Source organism: Gossypium hirsutum, chromosome D12, assembly GCF_007990345.1.
Source record: "Gossypium hirsutum isolate 1008001.06 chromosome D12, Gossypium_hirsutum_v2.1, whole genome shotgun sequence".
Lineage (NCBI taxonomy): Eukaryota > Viridiplantae > Streptophyta > Magnoliopsida > Malvales > Malvaceae > Gossypium > Gossypium hirsutum.
This window is the reverse complement of record NC_053448.1, coordinates 41,952,927-41,980,573: the sequence shown is the minus strand read 5'-3', so window position 1 is coordinate 41,980,573 and position 27,647 is coordinate 41,952,927. Positions and strand designations below refer to the sequence as shown.

Below are 27,647 nucleotides of genomic sequence, written 5' to 3'. Positions count from 1 at the left end.
TATATTAACAGCTCCACCTGCCAACAGAGATTCCAATCACCACTAACTGTCAGGCACATATAAGATAGACGCAATATATGCGAGGACATTGTCAGGCACCAGATAACTTAACCTATCCCAGTCCCAACCACCACTAACTGTCACCATGTCACACACTCGTAGTGTATCATTCGGTTGTCCATCGCCCCTGAAGAAGTTCCTAAGAGGGACCAAGCTGGCGAATCCAAACAACATTCCAGAAGTTTACGAGTCTACCATCCCCTTAGACCAGTAAACATTACCTATCACATCTGTCCATACCTTCATTAATGACTGCCAAACGAAGGAACCCTTACTCCTTGCAATCGAAGTGGGTAACAGGCCATGCACATTGTACTTATTCCTTAGCAACTGTATCCACAAGGCCTCTGTATTGGTGAGTAATTAAAACCCCAACTTAAGCAGAAAGATTCTATTCTGCTCAGCTAGGCTTCTCAGCCCTAAACTTTCCGCATCCAATGGACTACAACAATCCTCCCAAGATATCAACGCAGGTTTTCTTGCATCTAGCTTAGACCCCCAAACAAAATTACGTGCAATCTTTTCTATCTCATTGCAAACAGTTGTTGGAACCCAAACTAAGTTCATGAAGTAGAAAATGCTTATAAAAAGAATTGAACTTGAGACTCAAATATGAAATTGCAATTGTTTAACCATCTAACCAAAACTTTTATAATCTACTGTGAACCAAATAATAATACATCAAGGAACGTAATTGGAATTTGCTTATAACCACTTCCCTTCAATTACATGCATGTTAGTGTGTATATATACGTGTGTCTTTACTATACAGTAAATGAGACCTATCACAAGAAAAGAGACCAGACATGGAAGCCAATAGAGTAGACCATTCAAATTTGTACCCTAAGAAAATGTTTAATTACACCATACAGCTAAGGCGTGAGTCATGAAGTATACATAAACCAAATTATTAAAAACAAAATCCAAAAGATAAGTAGTATCTTTACTGCCTGTTGTTGCTTAATCCATGACTGTACTGAATTGCTTTCCGATTCTTCACTTTCTCTTGCAATTCCTGTTTGTTAAAAACAATTTGCGTGGATGGATGTATCACAAAATTGGAAGAGTATTTTTTTTAAATAACGAGATAAGAAAGTGATTGTTTAAGAATTGATATCAAATCTTTTATCACTCTATCCGTAATTCAGTCGACAAACAGTAAATTTTACTATTAAACTCGTTTTACTTAAAATTTCAAAACCTGGCGAAATATGGTTAGTGAGGAATAACATGATCTTTGACAAACCAGCTTGCAATTCCAGCATGTTGAATAGAGCTATTGGAAAAGCTAGTGAGTTTTATGTTCTTCCGTCCACTAAACATCCCACTACCAACTTACACACTGTGGGGCTTAGATGGCAACCGCTAGAGAAGGATGAGCAAAACTTAACACTGATGGCTATGCAATTCGAAACTCGGGTTTGGCAGGAGTTGGTGCCATTATTCGCGATTGTAATGGAAGATAGATCAGTAGAGTATATCGACAAATTCCAAGAGCTAGGAGTATCGAAGCGGAGTTATAGGGACTTGAGCTTGCCCATAGCTTAAATATTAGGAAATTAGAAGTAGAATTTGAAGGCTGATGCACTTGATAGGATGGATAGCAATCTTTGACCAAAAATAAAGAGAAAGGCTCCTTTGGGCTTAATTGGGTTTCCACATTCCAAGATGGCAACAGATATTGGACTTTTTAGGTCTCAAATTCTCTTCTTCTGCCTTCAAATTGTGATTGACCAAATGCCTTTTCGAGCCCAAAGACCCCAAACACCATGTAACTCTAACATTGAACCACATATCAACAATTTTTGCCTAAAAACCTTCTCTTCTGTTTATCCAAAGCAAGCCAATTTTGTGAAATGGTTACAAAATACAAACTCGCTCTCAAAAAAATAAATTAGATGAACCCAACATTTCACACATTAATTAAAAATGTTTATCTTATTTTTACGTCATGGGATTGAATCACATAAATCGTCTACTAATGATATATATAAGACAGTGGTGTGTAAGTTATATATAATATTAGGTAATACATTGCATTCAAGTACCTATTCCCCAATCAACAATTAGTTACTAAGAGAAGAGCTGTGACCCTCCCAACTTTGCAATTTATGTCTGTCTAGTAGGCAGCCAGTCCATAACTACAAGCCATACCATAAAAGAGTGTTGGTTTAGGTCAAATAAATAATTTATTAAATTTATTTAAAAAAAAAAAACAAACGATCTTTCCCTCCATGGGAATGTTTTCTTGAGCGCCTTTTAAAATTTCATATTAGCTGTATGTAAATCTGGCTGCTGCTTCTTCTTCCCCTGATTTAATTATTATTACTTACATCTCTGAAAGACTTTGACTGGTCTTTGACATAAAATCAAAAATGTTTGGGGGTATGTTTTATAGATTCAATACCTGACTGACTGTGAGACTCACTGAGACTATGTGAAGGTACATTTTCCCAACTCCCTCAAAGTCCTTTTTCGACCACTTGATTTACTGCTTTTTCATCATCTTCTGATTCAAATGTCCCTTTCAATTTAAAATCAATGGAAGGGAATAGGACCACCGTGCTCCATAATCCACCTGATACTTTTTTCCCCACTGCTTTGATCATTAGTTATTAGTCACTATTCATCAGCTCCTACCACGTGACACCACGAGTTTATATCAATTTTTTAAGAACCCAAAGGAAAAAAAGGTACAGGACAATACCAGAAAAAAAGCTTCCACTTTTATTTTAAAGTAGCTATCAGCTTAATGAATACTTAATAGAGTTGAATAATTTTTTTTTAGATTTTTTTGCATTAAATCAATTAATTTTACCTAATTCTCAAGTAGAGTCGAACCATACATTTAAACAGAACAAAACTTTCTTAGTATAATTTTTTTGTCTTTATTTTAATATCGTTTTTAGTATTTTTTTATATATAATTCTCATAATTATCTATAATTTCTTCACACCCTAAAATTAAAAAATAACAAGTACATAAGTATATTTAAACCTATGTTCTTCTATATATTACAATAACAACTTTAATATATAAACTTAGTAATTAGATATATTTTAATCACTAAATTTAAAAAATGTAAAAGTTTAATATTGTAATCATACCATATCATAAGTGGAAAATATGATAATTTTAGAATATCGCATTATATTTTTTAACAAAATCTAACATCATATATAAAAATGGACTTAGTTGATATACAAATGCCAAAATTCAAACTCATGTGTCAAAATTTAAATAAACCCAACATTTTTTTTCTACATTTATATTATCTAAACCCGATATTTTATTTGAAAGTGATTATTTAAAAAAGAAAAACTTTGTTTTGCAAAAAGAAAATAAGAAAAAAAAAAGGAGACTTTTGCCATTGGTTGATGTGCAAAACTCAACGTGGGTTTCCCCTTTTTTACTTTTCATGGCCTTTGCCTTTCAACGTTTCTCGATATCTCACCTCGTCCACAGCACGTCCACTACTTTCTGTTCCTCATGTTCCCTTTAATTTAGTATTTAACTTTATTATTTATTATTACCCCCCAAAAGAAAACCTCACAACACAAAACACCCTTTGGGTATTTAAGATTAGTTTTAATATTAAATTTGATGTATAATTTAGTATTCACATCAAATGATATCATGTGACTTAATAAATATTTGATACATGTGTTTTGTTAAGAAAATATAAGTTCTTAATTAGGACAAAAAAGAGTCTAGGTGCCAAATTAAATATGGAAGTTAAACTTGGGTACTTAAATTAGATAAAAAAAACTCAAGTATCAAATTGAAAAAAATTAGGTACCAAAATGAACATTAAAACCAAACTCAAGTACCAAATTAAAATAAAAAATTAGCGCGTCAAATTAAACATTTAAATTAAACTCAAATATCGAATAGTTTTCATTTAAGTCACTGAGTTGTTAAATACGATGCTATATCGCTTTCTTTGTTCACAATACTTACATCAATCGAAAGCTCTCTTTCCCTTTCTCTTCTATAATTCGTTTTTTTTTTCATGAAACATTTTTGGACGTTAAGAATCTACGAACTAAAATTCAAATAGTTTTTTTCTCCAATCTTCGACATTGACCGTTAGATCGACTGGATCTAAGGTATTTTCTTCTCTTCTTAGATGGGTACTGATTAGAGGTGTGCATGGGCCGGGTCAGGCTCAACTAAAAATTTAGGCCCGTTTGTTAGACCCGAGCCCAGCCCAAAAAATAGGCCTAAAATTTTTCCCAAACCCGACCCGGATGAAAATGTTAGAACTTGGACCCGACCCGTCCCACCCATATTAATTTTTATATTATTTTTATATAATTTTAAAATATATATAATACATCAAAAATACTAAAAATATTAAAATAAATATTTTCCAACAAATTAAAAATAAATTTTAAAAAATATTTATACTTAAATAACACTAAGATGATGCAACTTAACAAGTAAATGCCTCTAAAATAATAACAAAATTAACAAATGTCTTTAAAATAATAACAAAATAAACAATAAAATAAGTTTTATACAATATCCAAACAATAACAACAAAATAGTAGTAACATAATAGTAAAATTGTAACAAAATAGGGAGAAAACAATAAGAAAATAATATTAAAAAATAGATTTTTTTGTCCTTTAGTAAATTCGGGCCGAGCCCGGGCAAAAAATATCTTACCCGAGGCCTGACCCTTTTTTAAACGGGCCTTATTTGTTTGTTCAAGCCCATTTTTCAGGCCTATATTTTTGCTCAAACCCTCCCACATTTCGGGCCGAGCCGGGTGGACCAACCCATGAACATGTCTAGTACTAATCTACTGTACCAATCATTGAACTATCGCTTGGAACTCTCTAGTGGAACTTTAAAAAACTTAACAGCTCAGTAACTTAAATGAAAACTTTCAAATAATTCAATAACCAAATTGTAACTTTTTTTTATTAAGTGACCAAAAAAAAATTTATCCATAGTTTAGTGACTAATGTTGTAGGTTACCCTTTTCTTCTTTATTGCATATAAATTATGGACGTAGTTATTTTTACAAATTTAATATATACAAATTGATTAACTCTTGATTTTGAAGTCAATAATAAATAAGAAAATTAAATTAAACTAACTTCTCAAAAATAAAAATCTTAAAATAAAAGACCAATTTTTAAAATTTCGTAAAATAGTAATACAAAATTCAGAATTAAACCTATAAAATTCATTAACATTGAAAAAAATATGTTGACGTACTACACTCTGACACCACCACCATCGATGTCTCAATGTGTTCGAAAGTTCACCCAAGCTTGGATATATTGAAATCTAAGCTGTTCACTTTCGTTGTTTTCCCTTTCATTGTATCTCTCTCTTGAGGAAATATATTTATATATATATATATATATCATTAAATTATCTTGTCCTGTATGTCTTTCTCTGGCAATTTAACAAGAATCCATATTACAATCAGAATCTTTTTTATCTTCACAGTGTTGGTGTCTTGGCTCCTTCTTCAAAGCTTCTTTTAGCTGTAAATGTAGCTTGGTTTAACCCTATCCTTTTGAATGGGGATGAAAGGAGGGACTTCATGGTTGACTGCTGTGAAAAGGGCTTTTAGATCTCCTACTAAAGATACCCATGAAGATGAAAAGGTAAGTGTTTCAATCTATTTTAATGGCTGTTTATGAATCTAAAAAGAAAACCCTTTGATTTTTTTTTATATAGAAGAGAGATAAACGGAGGTGGATCTTTAGGAAACAAAATACAAGTCCTGTGAAGAGTGTAGGTAATAATGGTGGTGGTGGTGCAAGTACGGCAGCAGCGGAGCAAAGACATGCTATTGCTGTGGCGGTGGCTAAAGCAGCTGAAGCTGAAGCTGCGGTGGCGACGGCACAAGCAGCTTTACAAGCTGCTCGGTTGACTAAACCTAGTTATGGCAGGAAACATCACTTTGCTGCTATTGTTATTCAGACAGCTTTTAGAGGCTACCTGGTAAGAAAAAAATTTTGCCTTGAAAATTGTTGTTTTTGCATGAGAAAAAATGGGGGTTTAGTGTTGATTTTGTGGTGGTGATAATGAAGGCCAGGAGAGCTCTACGTGCGTTAAAAGGGCTAGTGAAGTTACAAGCTTTAGTGAGAGGTCACAACGTGAGAAAGCAAGCCAAGATGACGCTTCGTTGCATGCAAGCACTGGTTAAAGTTCAGTCTCGTGTTTTAGACCAAAGAATGAGGCTCTCGCACGATGGTTGCAGCCGGAAATCAGCATTTAGCGACACCAACAGTGTATGGGAATCACGGTATCTTCAAGATATATCGGATAGAAGATCATTAGTAAGTGTTTTAAGCCTTTTGTTTTAAGACTTTATGTGTGGTTTAAAGATTCAGCTTCTTATTTGCCTTGTCTGTATGTCTGTGTGTGTTCTAGTCGAGAGAAGGAAGTAGCATAGCAGATGATTGGGACGAAAGGCCACACACAGTTGAAGAAGTGAAAGCTATGTTACAACATAGGAAAGAAGCTGCTTTGAAACGTGAAAAGAGCTTGTCACAAGCACTGTCACAACAGGTTCATGTTCTGTCTTTAACCATGTCTTGTTGTATCATATTGTAATGATCCATATAAACCAATTTGACCGTAAAATAGATGAGGAGAGCTCGAAGGAGTCCATCAATGGGGGGACAAGATGAGTGGCTTGATCGTTGGATGCCTGCTAAACCATGGGATAACAGAGGAAGAGCTTCAATGGATCAAAGAGATAATGTCAAAACTGTTGAAATGGACACTTCACAGCCTTATTCATATTTAGCACCAAATTATAGAAGAACAAATTCAAACCATTATCACCAAAGGCCTAGTTCACCTCTCCATAGGGCTCAACACAATGCACAACCTTTCCACCCTTCTCCAATTACACCCTCTCCATCGAAAACACGTCCGGTTCAAGTACGGTCCGCGAGCCCTCGTTGCGTTAGGGAAGACCGAACATCGTTTTCATCATCACAAACACCAAGTTTAAGGTCCAATTATTATTACACAGGAAGGGTTAGTACTCAAGCTAGTACTAGCATAAACAATGCTACTACATTGCCTAATTACATGGCAGCAACAGAGTCTGCAAAGGCTAGGATTAGGTCTCAAAGTGCACCAAGACAGAGGCCATCGACACCAGAGAGGGACCGAATCGGTTCAGCAAGGAAAAGGCTATCGTTTCCCGTCCCGGAACCATATGGTATCGGGATGGGGTACGGAGGTTATGGTCATAGCTTGAGGAGCCCGAGTTTTAAAAGTGTAAGCGGGTCGCAATTCGGATTGGAACGACAGTCTAACTATTCATCTTGTTGTACTGAGAGCCTTGGTGGTGAAATGTCACCATCTTCAACTAGTGATCTAAGAAGGTGGTTGAGGTGATCCCATCAATGTAGCTGTTGGTTTTTACTAGTTTTATAGTGTGTTTCCATTGTTGATTTTACCAATTCTTGGTTGAAATTCAAGCTTTATAAGTGAGGCAACTGCGATGAACCCTTCCTTACTGGGATCTTTCATGAGATTCATAACCAAATTGAGTGTGTAATACTATAAAGTAACTCTGTAATTCTGTTTTGTCATAACTTTTTAATATATTAAAGCTTATCATCTTTTCCATGTATGGTATTCAAGTTTGGTAAGTTTCAACCCCCATGAAGATATTGCTCAAAATTTCCCATCTTTATTTGGATTCAAAATAAGGATAATTTTATCGTTTTCATCTGTTTGACTGTTTGAAATTAGTCTTATTCAGGTGACACCATTGCTTTATAAACAATGATAAATGTTAGAGATAGGGCAGGAGCCAGTAGAGATGCTGTTGGTGGGCTTAGAAGATAACTAATTTTTATTGCCTTTTATCATATCCATTAAAAGAGGGGTAGGCTGAACATGATCTCAATAATGAAGAGGAAACTGAAACAGGGCATGTGGTATGTTTTTTCTTTTAATTTTTTTTTTGATGCCATTGACCCTCATTGGTCATTGCCAGTCTTATCATTCACAGAAATTCATAAATAATGAACGGGAAATGATTTTCGATGGGGTTTCGGGTTGTGAGATAAAAAGATACTTGTGCTTCTTTGGGGACGTTTTATATGATATGATATGATATGATTGCACCCATTGCCAGTCTTTTATCTTTTGCAGGTCTTTCATATGGTCTTGGGTTTCTGATCTGCAGATGCCTTTGTAACTTGGGAGTTGCTTTCTCTTTCTACATGTGAACAAAAATTAATATTTTTCGTTTTATTACTTGAATTTTAATTTGATAATTAAGTTTATTGTAATTTTAAATTTGAAAAATTAAAAATTTGATACCACATTAAAATCTATGTGTGTTATATTTAATATTTTAATAATTGCATTTGTAATTAAATAAGTTAGACCATCAATTTTTGATCCAATCAGTTTGATCGTTAAATTAACAATAATCAAAATTTCATAAAAATCTAAAAATATAGAAATTTATTAAATCGGTTCTACTTGTTTAATTGTCAATTTTTATCCTAATTTTTTATTTTATCAATTTCAAGTAGATTTCGAGTCAATAGATTCAACTTTTTTATTCGAACCGTTATATCAATCAATTCTTAGTACGTCCAATTCGGTCCTATTTTAATAACATTGATTATATCATTAAGTCTTGACATATTAATCCAAATTCAAGTGTTAAAATGAAAAAAGAAGAAGCATATATCAAAATCAACCTATGTACCAAATTCAAGAATAAAAAAGTACATTATTCCAATTACAAACATTCTTAAAATTCAAATTAAATTCAAAGTATAATCCAACCGTGAAACAAAATTTTTTAACCACTCACAAAGTTTAAACTTTTATAGTTTTATTTAACAATAACAAGTGTTTTTTTTCCAATTCCATCCAACTTGTTTTATTGATGCGACTTAAAAGCTGTGGGACTTAAAAGCTCATTGATGAGACATACAATTGATTGGGGAATGCATTGACAGCAAGCATTGGAAAAAAAAAAAAGAACATTTATCTGACACCCAGCTCCATGAGACCCCACATATGTGGTAGCTACAATGCTTATGAGAGTTACATCTTAGAATCCTACTTCAAATCATTATCGCTTGAATTGGGTCTTAGATTTTCCTCTTTTTTTAGAAAAAAATAAGAAAGTCCGGGTTTAAATAATGTTAATGTAATTCTTATTCCTATTCCCTCGATGATCAAGGTTAAAATTTTATTCATATAATTTTTTTATTATTTTAAAAAATACAGAATTACATCAGATTAAATTGAACAAAAGTAGTTGAATAAGCTCTAAAACTTCATTCAGGGCACCATCGTAAATCTAAAGACTTGATTTTTCCACTAAACTCAACTTGGTCGAGCAATCAGCAATTTCGTTGAATTCTCTAGGGACATACCTGATGCACCACTGCCTTTTAGTTTTTATAATTCTTCGAACCCTCCTGAGCATAATAATACTAGAGTCTATCATCAAATTATCTTGTAAAGCCCTGACAACCTTAAGATTATCTGTTTGAGTCGTGGCCTTTTTAAACCCTTTACTAAGTAGCACAAGTAAACCATCTAAATTTCTCCATAGCTCGGCTTCAAAAACTGAGCAACGTCTCAAGAAATGACTAAACCCTAAGATCCAGTTCCCATGTTGATCATGCAAAATACCCCTTACAGAAGTACTACCATCACCACTAGCTACTGCACTGTCAATGAACAAATTAACCCATGTATTAACCATGGGTGCCCGAGAAGCATTTGTTTGAGGGGGGTGTTGGTAACATCTATGACTGAAATCAAACTGTTACACCCAACTAAGGGAAACCTTAACAGTCTCAAGAGCCGTCCAAGCAACGTCTTGAAAGATAAACATATTCATCTGTTTTCTAGATACGCCATGCAATTATGCCAAAAAGATAAGACCAAATTACCCCTCGTCCAAACAATCGCACATGGCAGCCAAGATTAGAAGTCAACCAATCTTGTAGGGATCTGGAGAAGAAACAACATTGCCTATCGATAGGAATAACATGCAACCAAACTTCTTTCGCTATCGAGCAATCTCGAAATACGTAAAGAGTATCCTCTATTTCACAGCTGCAAATAGGATAAGAGCTATTGTGACCAATTCCTCACCTAGTACACTCCAGATTAGTCAGAAGCCTATGCTTAAATGCTAGTCAAAGGAAAATTTTAACTCTCTGCGGCCCCTGATTTTTCCAGCTATTCTTCGAGAATACATCCCTAGAACTCCAAGAATTCTCCTTGAGAGACCAAAAGGTGCTGTAAACCAAAAAGGACCCTGAAGCTCCGCGTGTCCAAATAATTTTGTTTGAACCTGAAGAGGGATGGTGAAGAGGAATACAAACTATTTTCTTAATCACTCCCTCAAATAATCAGACGCGAAATAGATCAAGGTTCCAACTTCCATTTGGCATAACCATTTCACTAAGAGTGCAATCTAAATCAAGGTTGATATGAGTAGGAATTTGCGATATCAAAGGGCCTATATTTGGGATCTAAGAATCTTTTCAATAACGAATGCTAGTGTCATTACCTATTGACTATGCTAAGTTCTCGTGAAACAAGGGCCATACCTTAGACAGAGACTTCCAAAGACAATGGATTCAAGAAGCTAATCTTCCATTCCATACTTCGTTTGAAGAACTCAAACCCATAAGGCACTATCTTTAATCACCAAATTAAACCCAATCTTCATAAAAAATGAGGTGTTTTGGTCTTGCAAATGACGAAACCCAAGGCCACCATGAGGTCGTGGTTGACAAATAGAGTCCCACCCAATAAGAGTAACCTTCTTCTGACCTTCGGAGCAACCCCAAATAAACTGACAGACCATTTGTTCAATCTCTACATAGACTCCATTAGGAATCAACATTGACTACATGAAATGATTTGGAATTGAAAGAAGAACGGACTGAGCTAACATGACTTTACTAGCGATGGTGTAACACCCCTTACCCAAGACTGTTTTCGGACTCGAGCATGAGGCGTTACTTAACTTAACTTAAAAGTTTGGGGCATAAAATTTTACTTTTGAAATTAATTTCACTATTCACAACAAAGCTGTCCACCTACGCAACAATTACTAAATTAATTATAACTCGAGCTACGAAACTCGAAATTTAGATCCATAAATTTTCCTGAAACGAAACTCATATATATTTTTACCATAAATTTTTCAGAATTTTTGGTTTAGCCAAATAGTACAGTTTATTAGTTAAAGTCTCCTCTATTTCACTGATCGACTATCCTGACCTCTCGTCACTAAAATTTAATTATCTCATTGTATAGACTTCATATGGTGTTCTCACTTGTTTCTACAAAAAATAGACTCAATAAGGAATCTAGACATATAAGTTACAACTCATAACTATTTTTTTACAAGTTTTAATGATTTTCCAAATTTAGAACAGGGGATTCCGAAAACCACTTTGACCTTGTCTAACTTAAATGCAAATATCTCAGAATACATAATTCCTTTGTCTACACCATTATTTTTATATGAAAATAGACTCAATAAGCTTTAATTATATATCTCATCCACCCTCTAATTCATTTTCTACTATCCTTGGTGATTTTTCAAAATCACGTCACCACTACTGTCTCAAAACTGATTTACTACCAATTTTTACTTTTTCATGATTTCTATGCATAATTTAGCACCTAGACATTTATAACAACAAACACCTTCATACGTAGCCATTTTAATAACAATTCATCATCAAATATTTACATATCATCTTTTGGTCATATCTTAAGAATATACAATCGAAATGACCAAGTCCCTATACATGCCATAGCTCAAAACATTTATCGTCTTAAAATACCAAGTTGTGGTGGTTGATAGTGTGAACGCTCTCCGACGTCTTCAAGATCCCGACTATACTTGATAATACTATATGAAAGAAAAAGAAATAAAAGAAGTAAGCATAAAGCTTAGTAAGTTTACAAGTAAATAAATAACAACATTTATCATAAACAATTATATTCATAAATTTTCATTAAGCATTAAGATCTTTACTTTCTTCTTTACTTACTCTCTTACTCGTTTACTTACTTACTTGCTTAACTTACTCCTTCGTTGTTGAAATTTCTTTTCTCAACTGATAACTGAGATACTCTTAATCTTATTAACTCACCTGAACATGTCTATTAGGCTTTTACCTGAACTTTCATGTAACATCGTCTATTTACTAGCCCGTTGAATCACTTGAAATACTAAGGATACTCGGGTCTCCTGTCTGAATATAACATGCCAAATCTATGTCCCAGACATAGTCTTACATGGGATGTTTTTTGTACTGCCAATGCCATATCCCAAATATGGTCTTACATGGGAGTGCTCATATAAGTGCCCATCCCATGTCCCAGATGTACAGCCCAAATTTACCCAAAACCCCTTTACAAAGCCCAAACCCGAAGCCCAATAACTGACCCAATAGCCCTAAAGGCCCAATAACCCAACTACCAAAAACATATTTTCAGGAAAAAAACAAACCCTAACCCTAGGTGTGCCGCACCTAAGGTCGCCCACTTGACCTGCCAATCGCCACCGCCGCGCGTCAATCACCATCGCCCACCTGCCTCGCCCACTTGCGCCTGCAAACAGAAAGAAAGAAGTGACAAGTGCACAAATAAATTAAAATTCATGTAAAAAGGCTTTAAAAAGCCATTCAAACATCGGCAATGGGGGGTATGATTTTCGGTATAAAACCGATTGAAAAACCATTGTAAGGAGAGGGGGGATCTCTTTTTGTAATCTTTTGACGAGATTTGAAGAAAAAAGAAATAAAAACAAAAAAGGTTGTTGTTTTTTTTATCTTTTTTTTCGTCTTTTATTTTATTTTATTTTCCTATTTTCGAAATAAAAAAAAAGAAGAAGAAAGGAGACATTTTTACCCTTTTTTACCGGCGCCGAAGCGATCAGGAAGACGAGGAAAGGCATCGGAGAGAAAAAGGGAGACTTTTGGTCTCCCCACCACCGGCAATCGGTGGCCGGTGCGGTGGCTCTCGACCGGACCCTTGACCGGAGAAGAAAGAGAGGGGAGAGTGTTTCTTTTTGAAGTTTTTTTTGAAAGGAGAAGGAGAATGAAATTTTTTTAAAAAAAACTGGCTTAAATAGGCTTCCAAAATGACGTCGTTTTGGGCAGCCTTCTCAAACACCAAAACGGTGCCGTTTTGACCTGACCCGTTGGCCGACCCGACCCGCTCCAAGGGATCCACGTGTTTTCAAGGGATGGGTTAATTCCGCCTTTAGCCCTTCCGCTTTTTCTCATATTTACAATTACGTTTCTGTTTTGTTTTAAATTTGGCCCTATATTTTATCGCACTTTCAATTTAATCCCCCTTTTGTTATTTCAGCTGCTTTATTATTAAACTAGCTATTTTAGTCTTATTACTACTATTATATTATATCATTAATATAGTATTATTATTATCGTTACTATTATACTTATTTATATATATGTATATTTTTACGATTACTATTATTATGCCATTAGTTTTATATTATCATTGATATACATATATTTTCTAATTTACTTATCTAAATTTAAATATATTTTTCCTATTATTATTACTATTATAACTATTTATATATATCTTTATATATATCTTTATATCTTATTATATATATAAATATCTCTTTATAAACATATTTTTATAACCTATATACATACATACGTTTGTTATACATACGTTTGTTATACATACATATATATGTCTATATCCATCATACATTTTTATAATATATATATACGCCTATAATTTTTATTTATATATATACATATATGTACATACTTACACTGTTCTATTTTATAATATACATACTTATATCTTTTATCTTTATGTAATATATATGTATACACAAGCGAATTTTTATTTATATATATATACATACTTATGTTTATGCTTTATAATATATATATACATATGCATATATACTTATTTTTATATATATATGTACATATTTATACTTTTATATTGTTGTATTTCATAATATATATATACATACGTGTTTTTTTATTTACATATACACATACTTATACATATTATTTATATTTCAAAATCCATATTTTTCTTACGTATTTTCTATATTTTATAATTCATATACATATGTTTTTTTTATATTTCGCAATACATATTAACATCGTCTTTCATTTTACCTGATATATCAAAATCTGTTTCAAATAAATTAAATCTCGTGTTTTAGATTCGAGAAGGTCGTACCCTAACTTACTGGGTTTCGATTTTCATAATAAATCTAAATACACGAATTTTTTCAAACTCAAGTTTTAAACGATCTCAGGAATTTTGAAAAGATCATGTCCTAACTCACTGGGCAGGATCCCATTTTTTTTTAAAAAATCCGAGATAGCCAAATATTTTCTTAAATAAGAAAATTTTTGGCATTGATTTGCGTATCGAGAATCCGAGACATTGTGTCCTAACCTACTGGACATGATGATTTTTCTTGATTAACGTGAAATATGTCTCTTTTTTCAAAAAATTTTAACATTTTTATACAATGATCGTATTTTTAAATCTCTTCAAAGTTTTCAATCTTTGACATTAAGACATTAAATAATCGACTAGGTACCAATTTTGGGTGTTACGAGGGTGTTAATCCTTCCTCGTACATAACCGACTCCCGAACCTATTTTTCTGAATTTTGTGGACCAAAATCGTGGTTTTAATAAAATTGAATCGTTTATTAAAAACAACCACTTTTCGAGGTGATCCGATCACACCTTATCAAAAAGGATTGATGGCGACTCCCGTTTTCGTTTTCAAAACCCAAGTCGACCCCGTTTTCATCAAAAAATGGTGTCAACAGCTTGGCGACTCCACTGGGGACTTTAAATAAGAGAGTCAAGCCACGAGTTGATTATTTCTTGTCTTTTTGTCGAAAGTTGATAATATAGTTTAAATTTACGATCCTCTCATTGCATCTCATTTGTTTTGAATTCTAGTTTTCATCATGTTTTGTATTTTAAATTTTTATATCTTTCTGCACATTGCATTGCATGACCATTGGTCACACCCTTTTAAGTGGGAGTGAGAAGCTACTCCTTCGTGAGGTTTTCACCTCCGTGCAGGATAGTGGATCGCTTTTGGGATACATCCGTACCTATGTCTTCGTGAGATTTTCATCTCCGTGCAGCCATAGGGAAATGTATTCCCCTGAACCGAACTCGATCCGTATGAGTCTATAATGGGTGAGGATCGAGGAATCTACTGGTTCAGGTACATTTGCTTTAGAGCCGAACCGCATATACTGAACCTAAGAGCCTACCCTAGGTAGAACCACTTCAAACCCCTAGTGGTCACCCGAATAGGTGTTCTATTTATTCTTGCTTACTTTTGCTTTGTACTAACCTGTCTTCTTTTATTTTGGTTATGATTGCATTGCATTTTCATCATAAAAAAAGAGGTGTTGATTCACGTTTAGTTGCTAAATAGAGAGCTTGTCATAAGAAAATGTGTTTCTTGATAAAGTGGATGACAATACGGTTGTTCGAATATGGTCCAAACAAACGTGATAAGAGAAGGATGATAGTTTAATGGAAAACTATACGACTATTACTCCGTTGCCCGAGGATTCAAGATGACAAATATTATTCGAGAGCCGCTGAACTTTCTTAAAGAGAAGCCAACGAGCATCACGATGATGAATGAGCAACGAGTCACGGCCCGGACCAAGCAAAGGGAGATAGAAGAGACGTTCCTTTTAAAGAGTTCGTGAAATTTATTTTAAAGCTCGAATAAAGAAGAGGATCGAATGTCTCCACTTATGAGGGCAAAGCCGTATATATTTCTACTTTACGTAAAGAGATTTGTTTTATAGTAAAGTTGTTCTAATATAATTGAACCAAAAATTAACGTCTTTTTTTGCATTCATGCATTTACATTACATTGCATCATATGCATTAGTTTTTTACAAAATGACCCTAATTAATTAAAATTATGACAATTACCCTAGAAACCAACAAAAATCTGCCAACTAGATATCATTACGGTACTCACCGCAAAACCAAAGAAATGGATCAAAGACTAGAGAGATTAGAGCAATTGCAAGAACAGATGCAAGCCCAGATGCAAGAACGACTAGAAAAGATCCAACAAAACATGGAAGAGTCCCAAAGAAATTTTTTGAGCCGATTGAAGCAGTTAATGGCTGAGGGGTACGATAAGGGGAAAAGCCCTGCAGTCAATCTTGGAGATGATCATGAAGACCCTGCCTATCCACCGGGTTTCACTCCGACTAATACCCAGGCACAACCGGAGGCAAATCCACAAGGGGCACCCGTACCCCAACAATATCACGCTGGCGCCTTAGCTCCGGTGAATTACCAAATAGGCTCAGGTTCCAATCCCGGGGACAATCCAACTAATCCTGTAGTTCCTGATTTATATGAAATGGCAGAAATAGAAAAAGCAATAGTGGATCTGCCGAAACAACTAGAAAACCGATGTAAATGGCTAGAGGAGAAGTTTAAAGCCATAGAAAATGCTGAGTACCATCGAGGAATAGACGCTAAAGATTTGAGCTTGGTACCCGATTTGGTCCTCCCTCCCAAATTTAAAATGCCGGAGTTTAAGAAGTATAACGGGACAAGTTGTCCCGAAGCTCATATCACTATGTTCTGCCGAAGGATGACGGGATACATCAACAATGATCAACTGTTGATTCACTGCTTCCAAGACAGTTTGATTAGGTCAGCGGCTAGATGGTACAACCAATTGAGTCGGGCCAACATCCACTCATGGAAAGATTTGGCGCAGGCCTTTATGAAGCAGTACAGGCACGTGATGGATATAGCACCCGATCGAATTGTGTTGCAAAACATGGAAAAGAAGCCTAGTGAGAGCTTTAGACAGTACACCCAGAGATGGAGGGAAGTGGCAACGCAAGTTCAACCACCACTTCTGGAGAAAGAGACAACGATGCTTTTCATCAACACTCTGAAAGCACCATTCATTAACCATATGTTGGGAAGCGCTATCATGAGCTTCTCAGATATAGTAATGTTTGGCAAAATGATCGAAAACGCAATAAGGAGTGGGAAGATAGATATGGGCGAATGAGTCAAAAGATCAACCCTAAAGAACAAAGAAAATAAAGTGAATAACCTGAGCCTGTATAATAAAGGGTATCCCAAACGAGTTACCGTAGGCCAACCAAGGGTTGTGACTACTTGTTATTAAGGCCCTTTAAGACAAGAACCTAACTCGAGGCCAAACACAGAAAGACCCCAGTTCACACCCATCCTGATGACATATAGAGAGTTGTATCAGAAGCTATTTGATGCGCATGTGGTATCTCCGTTTTACTTAGAGCCCGTACAACCTCCGTACCCCAAATGGTACGACACAAATGCACAATGCGATTATCATGCAGGAATTATGGGGCATTCCATAGAAAATTGCGTTGCCTTTAAAAAAGTGGTTGAAAGGCTTATCAGTATGGGCGTTGTCAAATTTGATTATTCCTCTAGTGCAGAAAATCTGCTACCCAATCATGATTGATAATGGGGTGAATGCGATATATGAAGAAGTGTTAGGAAACGTTCACATCAATGCCATACATGAAGACAACTGAAAATGGACCTCATTAGATATTCGCCTTTATAAACTTGGGAGTGTTCTAAATAATTAGACTACAGAAGAGATCCCTGTAGTATTGAGAGCTTACTTAGAGTAATATTTAGAACACACTTGTTGCTTTTAGCCTAAAGGCAATAAGAACTCTTTTATAGAATAGGCTCATGCCTGAACGTCATTATGAAATGCATCTTTGCGATCATTTTTGAGCCAATATTATTTCATTCTTTACGAATAATTATTTTTGATTCTTTCATTCTTTTGGATTTTCTTCCAAATCAATCTTTCATTCATAATTATACTGTACAAATAATTATTCATAAATTCATACATTCTTTATATATTCTCTTGTACCTACAATAGGTCCCTAGATATCAATGACATGAGTGAAGCTGCTATAGACTCAGAATCTCTTTTTGAGCGAGACATGTGTCTAGAGGGATCTTATGACTTTGAAGATAACATAGATTGTAACCTATTTCCAAACTTATTGAGGATGGTAGAACAAGATGGAAAACAGATCTTACCCTACAAAGAATCAATGGAGTCCATGATGTGGGGCATAAAGGTTATTAGGTCGATCTCGCCAAAAGCTTCTAGCAGTCATCGATTTATCTTCACAGGTAAAAGCCGCTTCATATGCCAACGTCACAAAGTCAATAGTCAGCAAATTCTTGAAAAATCATATGTCAGTGTAGAATACCAAAAAGGATCATATCTGACCATGCACTAAATTTGAACAACAGTCAAAAGTTTACAGTCTGTTTAAGATTAACACCATGTCGCCCCAAAATGAACGGCACGAAAAAAAAACCTCTATCGGGGCAACGCCTTGGCTTATCGCAGTTTTGCTCATTAAGGTCAAGATTCCTTCTCTCCGAGTTTTGGATCTGATCCCAATTGAAGAGAAAAGTTCAAAGTTATTCGTAGTGGTCGAATGCGCCAAAAGCAAATGATGTGAGCTCACAAAAAAAGTTTACCCTAGAGAATTCCATGAGAAGGACCTGGTATTGAAGGAGATCCTTCCCATACGAAAAGAACTTCATGCCAAGCTGGAAAGGACCTTATGTGGAAGGCCTTATCTGGAAAAGCTTCAATCTTGATCGGAAGGGATAACAAGGACATGCCTATTCTTATGAGTTCAGATTCAATAAAAATGTAAAAAAAAAAGAAGAAGAAGAAAAGGAGAGGCCAATGTGAAAACCTGCAAAAGGCGCCTTGAGACCAAAAGGGATTTGAGTTGAAAACCTGAAAAGGGCGACTCAAATTTTAGATCAAATTGGGGCATGAGGTGATCAGAGTAGCTCAAATTTTGATCAGATCGGGGCATGTGATGATCTTGTTATACCTGAATCAACAGGAAAGGGTAGGCAACATCTTGGGGCATCGACAAAGTCCTATAGATCTCCTAAACACATGTCACACTCAGAATGGTCTTCAGAAAGTTTTTACAGAGAAGTTGAAGCTGCGATATGTAAGGCACCTAACCTTCATACTATTTATATACTGAATTTATTATTCTTGGAATACTTCTTTCTTTTTCAGGATACGTGTTCTAATCAATTCCTCTTTTATTCTTGCTATCCTTGATAATTTATTTCGAGCCAGACTCCCAAATCAATCCTATTTTATCCATTGTTATGATCTTTTGCAAGTATGTTGCATTGGAATAATGATTAATGGATTGATAATGCTTTCGCAATAGAAGTTTTGCATATTACTCTAGAAGTTACTAAATAATATAGGAACCTGAAACAGGACTATTATTTAGAAAACACCAAGTTTAAAGGGTAAAATATCTAAGAAGGAAGAGTCTAAGTTAAAGACTATCCTTTCAGATTTTGTTGCCCAAACAAAATGACAAGATGTCTTGTTGATGACAAAGCTTCAATGAACAAACAAGCGATGTTCGCCAAGCAATAAGAAGAGATTTCTTTGAAGAGAAAATTCTTCATTGATGTATAGGGGTGTAAATGACCAAATAGTTTCAGACCCTGTATCCCTAAATTGCAGTGAGAGAGATTTAAGAAAGAGCCAAATCTTGTACTCCTAAATTACAGTGGGAGGAAGATAGTTCAAATTTTATGTGGACTTAACCTTGAAGATTACAGCGGATAGAACTTTGGAGATTACAGTGGGGGTAATCCAATTAAGCAAGAAATGAGTATTACCAGCCGAGCAAGATAGCGTTCAGACGTACTGGTAATAAAGCCTTGATGAAGAACGAGCAATAACAACTCAAACATTGATGGATCATTTTCATGACATTCTACATTCATTCGAATGCCATTCATACGCGTCTAGTTAGGAGCATTTGATTCATTCTGATCATGTCATTCTAATCACTAGGCACAATTAGGTTTATAAAATAGAATATACAGGTCATGTTCCCCAGAGAACAGATCGGTGAAGATAGTAGATCTTGCCTTCCTGTACTGGCAGTGAAGCAGATCGGAATCACCAACCTTATCTCCTTGAGCAACAGTGGAGTAGGTAAAGACACCAGTCTTGCCTCCCTGTACTGACAGCGGAGCAGACTGAAGACAGTAGATCTTGCCTTCCTATACTGGCAGCGAAGCAGATCGAATACACCATAGTTTGCAATTAAAAAGATTGAAGCCACAATGGTAAATCTTACTTCTCTTGCGATGCAGTAGAATAGATTGAAGCTACAACAGCGAATCTCACTTCCCCGATATTGCAATTAAAAAGATTGAAGCCACAACGGCGAATCTTACTTCCCAGGTGGTGCAGTGGAACAGATTGAAGCTACAACGGCGAATCTTACTTTCCCAAGCAGTGCAGTGGAACAGATTGAAGCTACAACGGTAAATCTCGCTTTCCGGCATTGCAATTAAAAGATTGAAGCCACAACGGCAGATTTTACTTTCCCAAGCAGTGCAGTGGAACAGATTGAAGCTACAACGGCGAATCTCGTTTCCCCGACATTGCAATTAAAAGATTGAAGCCACAACGGCGGATCTTACTTTCCCAGGCGGTGCAGTGGAACAGATTGAAGCTACAATGGCGAATCTCGCTTCCCCGACATTGCAATTAAAAGATTGAGGCCACAACGACGAATCTTACTTTTCCTGATGGTGTAGTAGAATAGATTGAAGCTACGACGACGAATCTTACTTCCCCGACATTGCAGTTAAACAGATTGAAGAAGCCAATCCTATCTCTCTGAAGTTGCAGTAGAGTAGATCATATCAAACCTTATCCCCCTAAAGTTGCAGTGGGGCAGGTTGAACATACCAATCCTATCTCCCTGAAGATGTAATGGAGCGGATTAAAATCACCGATCTTATCTCTCTGAAGTTGTAGTAGAGTAGATCATATCAAACCTTATCCCCCTGAAGTTGCAGTAGGGCAGGTTGAACATACCAATCCTATATCCCTGAAGATACAGTGGAGTGGATTAAAATCATCGATCTTATCTCTCTGAAGTTGCAGTAGAGCGGATCACACCATAACAAATCTTATCTCCCTACAGTTGTAGTGGAGCAGACTAAAACCATAAATATCGTCCCCTTAAAGTTGCAGCAGAGTGGATTGAAACTACAGGTCATATCTCTCTCAAGTGCAGTGGAGTAGATCGAAGCGATAAGACACAATGGACTGGAATGACTACTTGAAGAAGAAAAACATCAAATAAGTCAGGGCTCGGCGAGACCAGGCAAATTTGGTCTTTCTTAGTCTTTGCTTCATTCCCGTTACACAACAATTAAGCAAAGAGGGGTAGCTATACAGCCCAAATTTACCCAAAACCCCTTTACAAAGCCCAAACCTAAAGCCCAATAACTGACCCAATAGCCTTAAAGGCCCAATAACCCAACTACCCAAAACATATTTTCAGAAAAAAAAAGAAACCCTAACCCTAGGTGTGCCGCACCTAGTGTCGCCCACTTGACCTGCCAGCCGCCACCGCTGCGCATCAGTCACCATCGCCCACCTGCCTCGCCCACTTGCACTTGCAAACAGAAAGAAAGAAGTGACAAGTGCACAAATAAATTAAAATTCATGTAAAAAGTCTTTAAAAAGCCATTCAAACATCAGCAATGGGGGTAAGATTTTCGGTATAAAACCGATTGAAAAACCACTGTAAGGGGAGGGAGGATCTCTTTTTGTAATCTTTTGACGATATTTGAAGAAAAAAGAAATAAAAACAAAAAAGGTTGTTGCTTTTTTTATCTTTTTTTTCGTCTTTTATTTTATTTTATTTTCCTATTTTCGAAATAAAAAAAGAAGAAGAAAGGAGACATTTTTACCCTTTTTTACCGGCGCCGGAGCGATCAGTAAGACGAGAAAAGGCATCGGAGGGAAAAAGGGAGACTTTTGGTCTCCCCGTCGCCATGCACGGCGGCGTCGGCGACCGGCGGCCGGTGCGGTGGCTCTCGGCCGGACCCTTGACTGGAGAAGAGAGAGAGGGGAGAGTGTTTCTTGTTGAAGTTTTTTTTGAAACGAGAAGGAGAATGAAATTTTAAAAAAAAAAACTGGCTTAAATAGGCTTCCAAAACGACGTCGTTTTGGGCAGCCTTCTCAGGAATCCCCCCTTTTGTTATTTCAGCTGCTTTATTATTAAACTAGCTATTTTAGTCTTATTACTACTATTATATTATATCATTAATATAGTATTATTATTATTATTATCGTTATTATTATACTTATTTATATATATGTATATTTTTACGATTACTATTATTATGCCATTAGTTTTATATTATCACTGTTATACATATATTTTTTAATTTACTTATCTAAATTTAAATATATTTTTCCTATTATTATTACTATTATAACTATTTATATATATCTTTATATCTTATTAAATATATAAATATCTCTTTATAAACATATTTTTATAACCTATATACATACATATATATGTCTATATCCATCATACATTTTTATAATATATATATATACGCCTATAATTTTTATTTATATATATACATATATGTACATACTTACACTGTTTTATTTTATAATATACATACTTATATATTTTATCTTTATGTAATATATATGTATACACATGCGAATTTTTATTTATATATATACATACTTATGTTTATGCTTTATAATATATATATACATATACATATATACTTATTTATATATATATGTACATATTTATACTTTTATATTGTTGTATGTCATAATTTATATATATACATACGTGTTTTTTTATTTACATATACACATACTTATACATATTATTTATATTTCAAAATCCATATTTTTCTTACATATTTTCTATATTTTATAATTGATATACATATGTTTTTTTTATATTTCGCAATACATATTAACATCGTGTTTCATTTTACCCGATATATCAAAATTCGTTTCAAATAAATTAAATCTCGTGTTTTAGATTCGAGAAGGTCGTACCCTAACTTACTGGGTTTCAATTTTCATAATAAATCTAAATACACGAATCTTTTCAAACTCAAGTTTTAAACGATCTCGGGAATCTTGAAAAGATTGGGTCCTAACTCACTGGGCAGGATCCCTTTTTTTTTAAAAAAATCCGAGATAGCCCAATATTTTCTTAAATAAGTAAATTTTTGGCATTGATTCGCGTATCGGGAATCCGATACATTGTGTCCTAACTTACTGGACATGATAATTTTTCTCAATTAACGTGAAATATGTCTCTTTTCCCGAAAATTTTTAACATTTTTATACAAGGATCGTATTTTTAAATCTCTTCAAAGTTTTCAATCTTTGACATTAAGACATTAAATAATCGACTAGGTACCAATTTTGGGCGTTACGATGGTGCTAATCCTTCCTTGTACGTAACCGACTCCTGAACCTATTTTTCTAAATTTCGTAGATCAAAATCGTGGTTTTAATAAAATTGAATTGTTTATTAAAAACAACCACTTTTCGAGGTGATCCGATCACACCTTATCAAAAAGGATTGGTGGCGACTCCCGTTTTCATTTTCATTTTCATTTTCGAAACCCAAGTCAACCCCGTTTTCATCAAAAAATGGTGTCAACACCAGACATGGTCTTACGGGGGACCTATCATCTCGGTGCCAACGCCATGTCCCAGACATGGTCTTACATGGAACCTCTCATAATCTCAATGATGTCAATTCCATATCCCAGACATGGTCTTACATGGGATCTCATCCTCTTAATGTCATGACATTTGTATCCAATACATTTCTCATGTTTCAACGGGACCTTTTAACACTGATTCTCTGTCATCTCATACTTGAGTTAACATTAGATATTTTCATGAAATAAATACATAATTTCTGAAAAATAATAGCATTAATAATAATTATCAAAATATTTCATTTATTTACCGTAAACTTATCTCAGTACAAAAATCTGATCAAATCTAACACTTTAGTCCTCAATCTTTTTCTTTCCCCGATCTAGCTCCGAATTTCGTTCTTCGTGATCTATATTTGAAAATTTAGCTTATCTAATACCCACATTCATAAAAATAGTCCTCGACTCTAACTTTGACAAAATTATGATTTTGCCCCTAAGCTTTTACATAATTACACTTTTACCCCAAAGTTCGGAAATTAAACTTCATCTCTTATTCTTATGTTTTATAACATGCTGAACATTTTTCCCTTCTATGACAACATCAAATTCTTACTCTAACACTTATGAACATTAGGTATTTTTACCGATTATGTCAATATACTCGTTTTCACTTAAAATCAACTAGCAAAAGTTGTTTAACATAATTTCTAGCTTCATATTCTACCAAAAAAATCAAAATAAACATATTTCACCTATGGGTATTTTTTCAAATATGAACCCTAGGTTAAATTATTGCTAGAATAAGCTAAATTAAGCTACCGAGATTTCAAAAACGTAAAGAAATTAAAAACGGGGCTAGAACAGACTTACAATCGAGCTTAGAAGCTTGAAAAACCCTAGCCATGGGTTCCCCTTGTGAAATTCGGCCATGGGGTTGAAGATGGACAAAAATTGGCTTTTAATTCTGTTTTTAATTCATTTTAATAACTAAATGACCAAAATGCCCTTAATGAAAAACTTTGGAAACATGCCTAACCATGTCCATTTTTGTCTACCAAATTAACCAATGGTCTAATTACCATATAAGGACCTCCAATTTAAAATTTCATAACAATTGGACACCTCTAACATGTAGAACTCAACTTTTTCACTTTTTACAATTTAGTCCTTTTAACTAAATTGAGTGCCCAAACGTCAAAATTTTCGATCGAAATTTTCACAAAATAATTTTGTGAAATCGTAGACCATAAAAATATAATAAAATAAATTTTTTTCTCATCAGATTTGTGGTCCCGAAACCACTGTTCTGACTAGTCCCAAAATCAGGATGTTATAGATGGATAACTTCCTTGCTTCCCAACTTTGAAGTTTATGTCTCACCTTTTCCACCACAAAATTTAAGGTACCATTAGTGGCCCTATCATGAAGAAAATACACCCTCAAATAAGATCCAAGATTTTGGACTTCTTGAAAAACAAACAACTCATTAATCTGGGAACATAATTTCCTTCCAACCATTTTAGAAAATAAGATATTACTTTTCTGATTGTTGATTCTATGTCTAGAATACTCACAGAAACCTTGCAAGACATTTTTCAATAGTCGGGCTTGCCCCAAATCTATTTTACAAAAAATAACCAAATTATCCTCAAAGAAAAGATAATATAGATTGGATCCCGATCGAGATAGGCAAATAAGATGCCATTTACCACAATCTATATTCGAACGAATACTATAACCCAACTATTCCATGCATAAGACAAAAAGGTAATGTGATAAGAGACACCCCTGTCTGATTCCTTTAACAGGTTTGAACTTCTAAGTAGGAATTCTATTCCAAAGAACTTCCATGGTAGAAGAAGATATGACAGACATTATTACCTTTCAAAAAAAGTCCGGAATGCTAACAACATGCACTGGAACATCGATAAACTCCTACCCTACCCTGTCATAAGCTTTCTCTAAGTAAATTTTGGTGGCCATCCAATTCTGACCAATTCACTTCCTTTTCATATAATGGATTACTTCATGTGCAATGATTATATTATTCGAAATACTACGCCCAACAATAAAACCAACTTGTTCCTGATAAATGAAGTTAGAGAAAACCAATTTGACATGATTCTTAATAAATTTCATTACTAATTTGTACATAAACAAACACAGGCTAATGGGGCAAAATTACATGAAGCTCACATGATTATTAGTCTTAGGAATGAGAATAATCATAGTATTATTCAATTTCAGATCAATGTCATTGCCTGCAAGCACCCTTTGTACCCATTCACAAACAGCTTTGCTTAGGATATCCCACTGACTCCAAAAAAAGAGGGCATGAAAACCATCACTTCCTGGAGCATTCAATGGAGCCATATCAAATAAGGCCTTCTTGATCTCATCCTTCAAAACCTATCTGCTCAAGAAATTAATATCTAAAGAACTAAGGCATGGGAAAACACTAGAAGGAAGGCCCTTCATGGTCTTCAAAACTTCCCTATAAAGTTTCTAGAAAAAACCAACCGCCTCTACACGAAGAACATTATGATCAGAACTCCACTTCCTATTATCAAGTCGTAGAGCAGTAATGCGATTAAAGTTCCTTTTTTGGATTGCGCAGTTATGAAAGTATTTTGTATTGCGGTCCCCCAAATTAAGCCAATCACACTTGGCCTTTTGCTTCCAAAGTAGCTCTTTATGGTTAAGAACACTTTCCAACTCCCCTTGAATATCCATCTCAAGCTGAGCTAGACAAATAGAACTAGAGTGTTCTAGAGCTTATTGAATATTCGAAAGCGACTTCATTAGTTGTTTTTTTCTAAGTGCCTATAAAACCATAGATGAACATGTTTCATTCCTTAACACATAAGGTAAAATGAGATAAAGAATCAACCATATTACTTGAAAAGTTACAATTTTCTTTGAAAAGATTGTGGAAGTCAGAGTGCTTCGTCCATCCAGCTAAGAAGTTAAAGGGTTTACCTCTACGAGAACTAATCTCTGATTTTATAGAAAGAAGAATAGACCTATAATCAGATTTAATCCACGGTAGATGGAAAACTGGGCAGTTTGAAAATTTTGGTTTTCCCCCAATTTGGTTCCCCCCTCTAATTTCATAGCTAGCTAAAGGGTCTACTTCTACAACAATTTTGGTTTTCCCCTAATTATCTCCTGTTTGATTCAATCATTGATATAAACAATTATTTTAGAAAATTTATCAATAGAAAATTTTTTTATATAATTATAGGATATGCATGAACCTATTTAATTCCATTTTTTAAATGTCCCTTAAGTTGTGCATTTTATTCAATTTAGCCCTGAAACTGAAATAACAATATCTTTCAAATTTGAGCTTTGGTTTCAAAATCAATCTCAATCACATCCATTATAGGCCCTCTACTATTTATTATTACCAAATTTTCACATCAATTTCACATTTTATTCATTTTGATTCTTTTGTACAAAACTAACAATTTAAACATTACAATCTAGTCCTTTTTCACGTCTAAGCTTAAAATCTATCAATTTAACACCAATTTATTTAAGAAATAAATAATGGCAACTTTCAAAAACTCTAAAAGTTTTACAAGTTGGTACATGGGCTAGCTAAATCAAGCTCCATTGAACTTAAAAATATAAAAATTACAAGAAAATGACTTAATTGAACTCACTAATTGATTGCTAGAAGCTTGAAATTTCTTAGTTTCTTTTCTTGAACACTCGGTGTAACACCCCTTACCCGAGACCGTTGTTGGAGTCGAGCACGAGGCATTACCTAACTTAACTTACTAGTTCGGAGCATAAAAATTTACTTTTAAAAAAAAATCAATTCACTCACGTTCATTCAATATGTCCCTGAAAAGGAATCTCGAGACCCTGTATTATGCAATAGAAACAGTTCGAGTCCAAACCAGGAACATTAATAATTTTTCAAATACTAAAACAAATTAAAACAATTCA

General features: G+C 34.6%; 2 protein-coding genes across 3 annotated transcripts; both read left to right on the top strand.

The window, feature by feature from the left end:
• Window positions 1–5,284: 5,284 nt before the first annotated feature.
• Window positions 5,285–7,674, top strand: LOC107945883 (protein IQ-DOMAIN 1). Of its 2 annotated transcripts, none has more exons than XM_041106739.1 (5): window positions 5,285–5,687; window positions 5,764–6,027; window positions 6,117–6,365; window positions 6,460–6,597; window positions 6,676–7,674. In XM_041106739.1, the coding sequence occupies exons 1-5, from the start codon at window positions 5,601–5,603 to the stop codon at window positions 7,438–7,440; spliced, it is 1,503 nt and encodes a 500-aa protein (XP_040962673.1). In that variant the 5' UTR covers window positions 5,285–5,600; the 3' UTR covers window positions 7,441–7,674. The 2 variants fall into 2 exon arrangements, with proteins under 2 accessions (XP_040962673.1, XP_040962672.1); XM_041106738.1 differs by having other exon boundaries at window positions 5,761–6,027.
• An 8,433-nt stretch (window positions 7,675–16,107) lies between these two features.
• Window positions 16,108–17,668, top strand: LOC107942841 (uncharacterized). Its single transcript, XM_016876567.1, has 2 exons — window positions 16,108–16,980; window positions 17,570–17,668. The coding sequence occupies exons 1-2, from the start codon at window positions 16,108–16,110 to the stop codon at window positions 17,666–17,668; spliced, it is 972 nt and encodes a 323-aa protein (XP_016732056.1).
• Window positions 17,669–27,647: the final 9,979 nt, after the last annotated feature.

What these genes read in the sequence shown, in the direction of transcription:
- LOC107942841 (XM_016876567.1), top strand. Translation starts at nt 16,108, where the DNA reads ATGGATCAAAGACTAGAGAGATTAGAGCAATTGCAAGAACAGATGCAA. An exon ending in GGAGGGAAGTGGCAACGCAA is followed by an intron (nt 16,981 to 17,569) that starts GTTCAACCACCA and finishes CCTCTAGTGCAG; the next exon opens with AAAATCTGCTACCCAATCAT.
- LOC107945883 (XM_041106738.1), top strand. Translation starts at nt 5,601, where the DNA reads ATGGGGATGAAAGGAGGGACTTCATGGTTGACTGCTGTGAAAAGGGCT. An exon ending in CAGCTTTTAGAGGCTACCTG is followed by an intron (nt 6,028 to 6,116) that starts GTAAGAAAAAAA and finishes GTGATAATGAAG; the next exon opens with GCCAGGAGAGCTCTACGTGC. An exon ending in CACAAGCACTGTCACAACAG is followed by an intron (nt 6,598 to 6,675) that starts GTTCATGTTCTG and finishes ACCGTAAAATAG; the next exon opens with ATGAGGAGAGCTCGAAGGAG.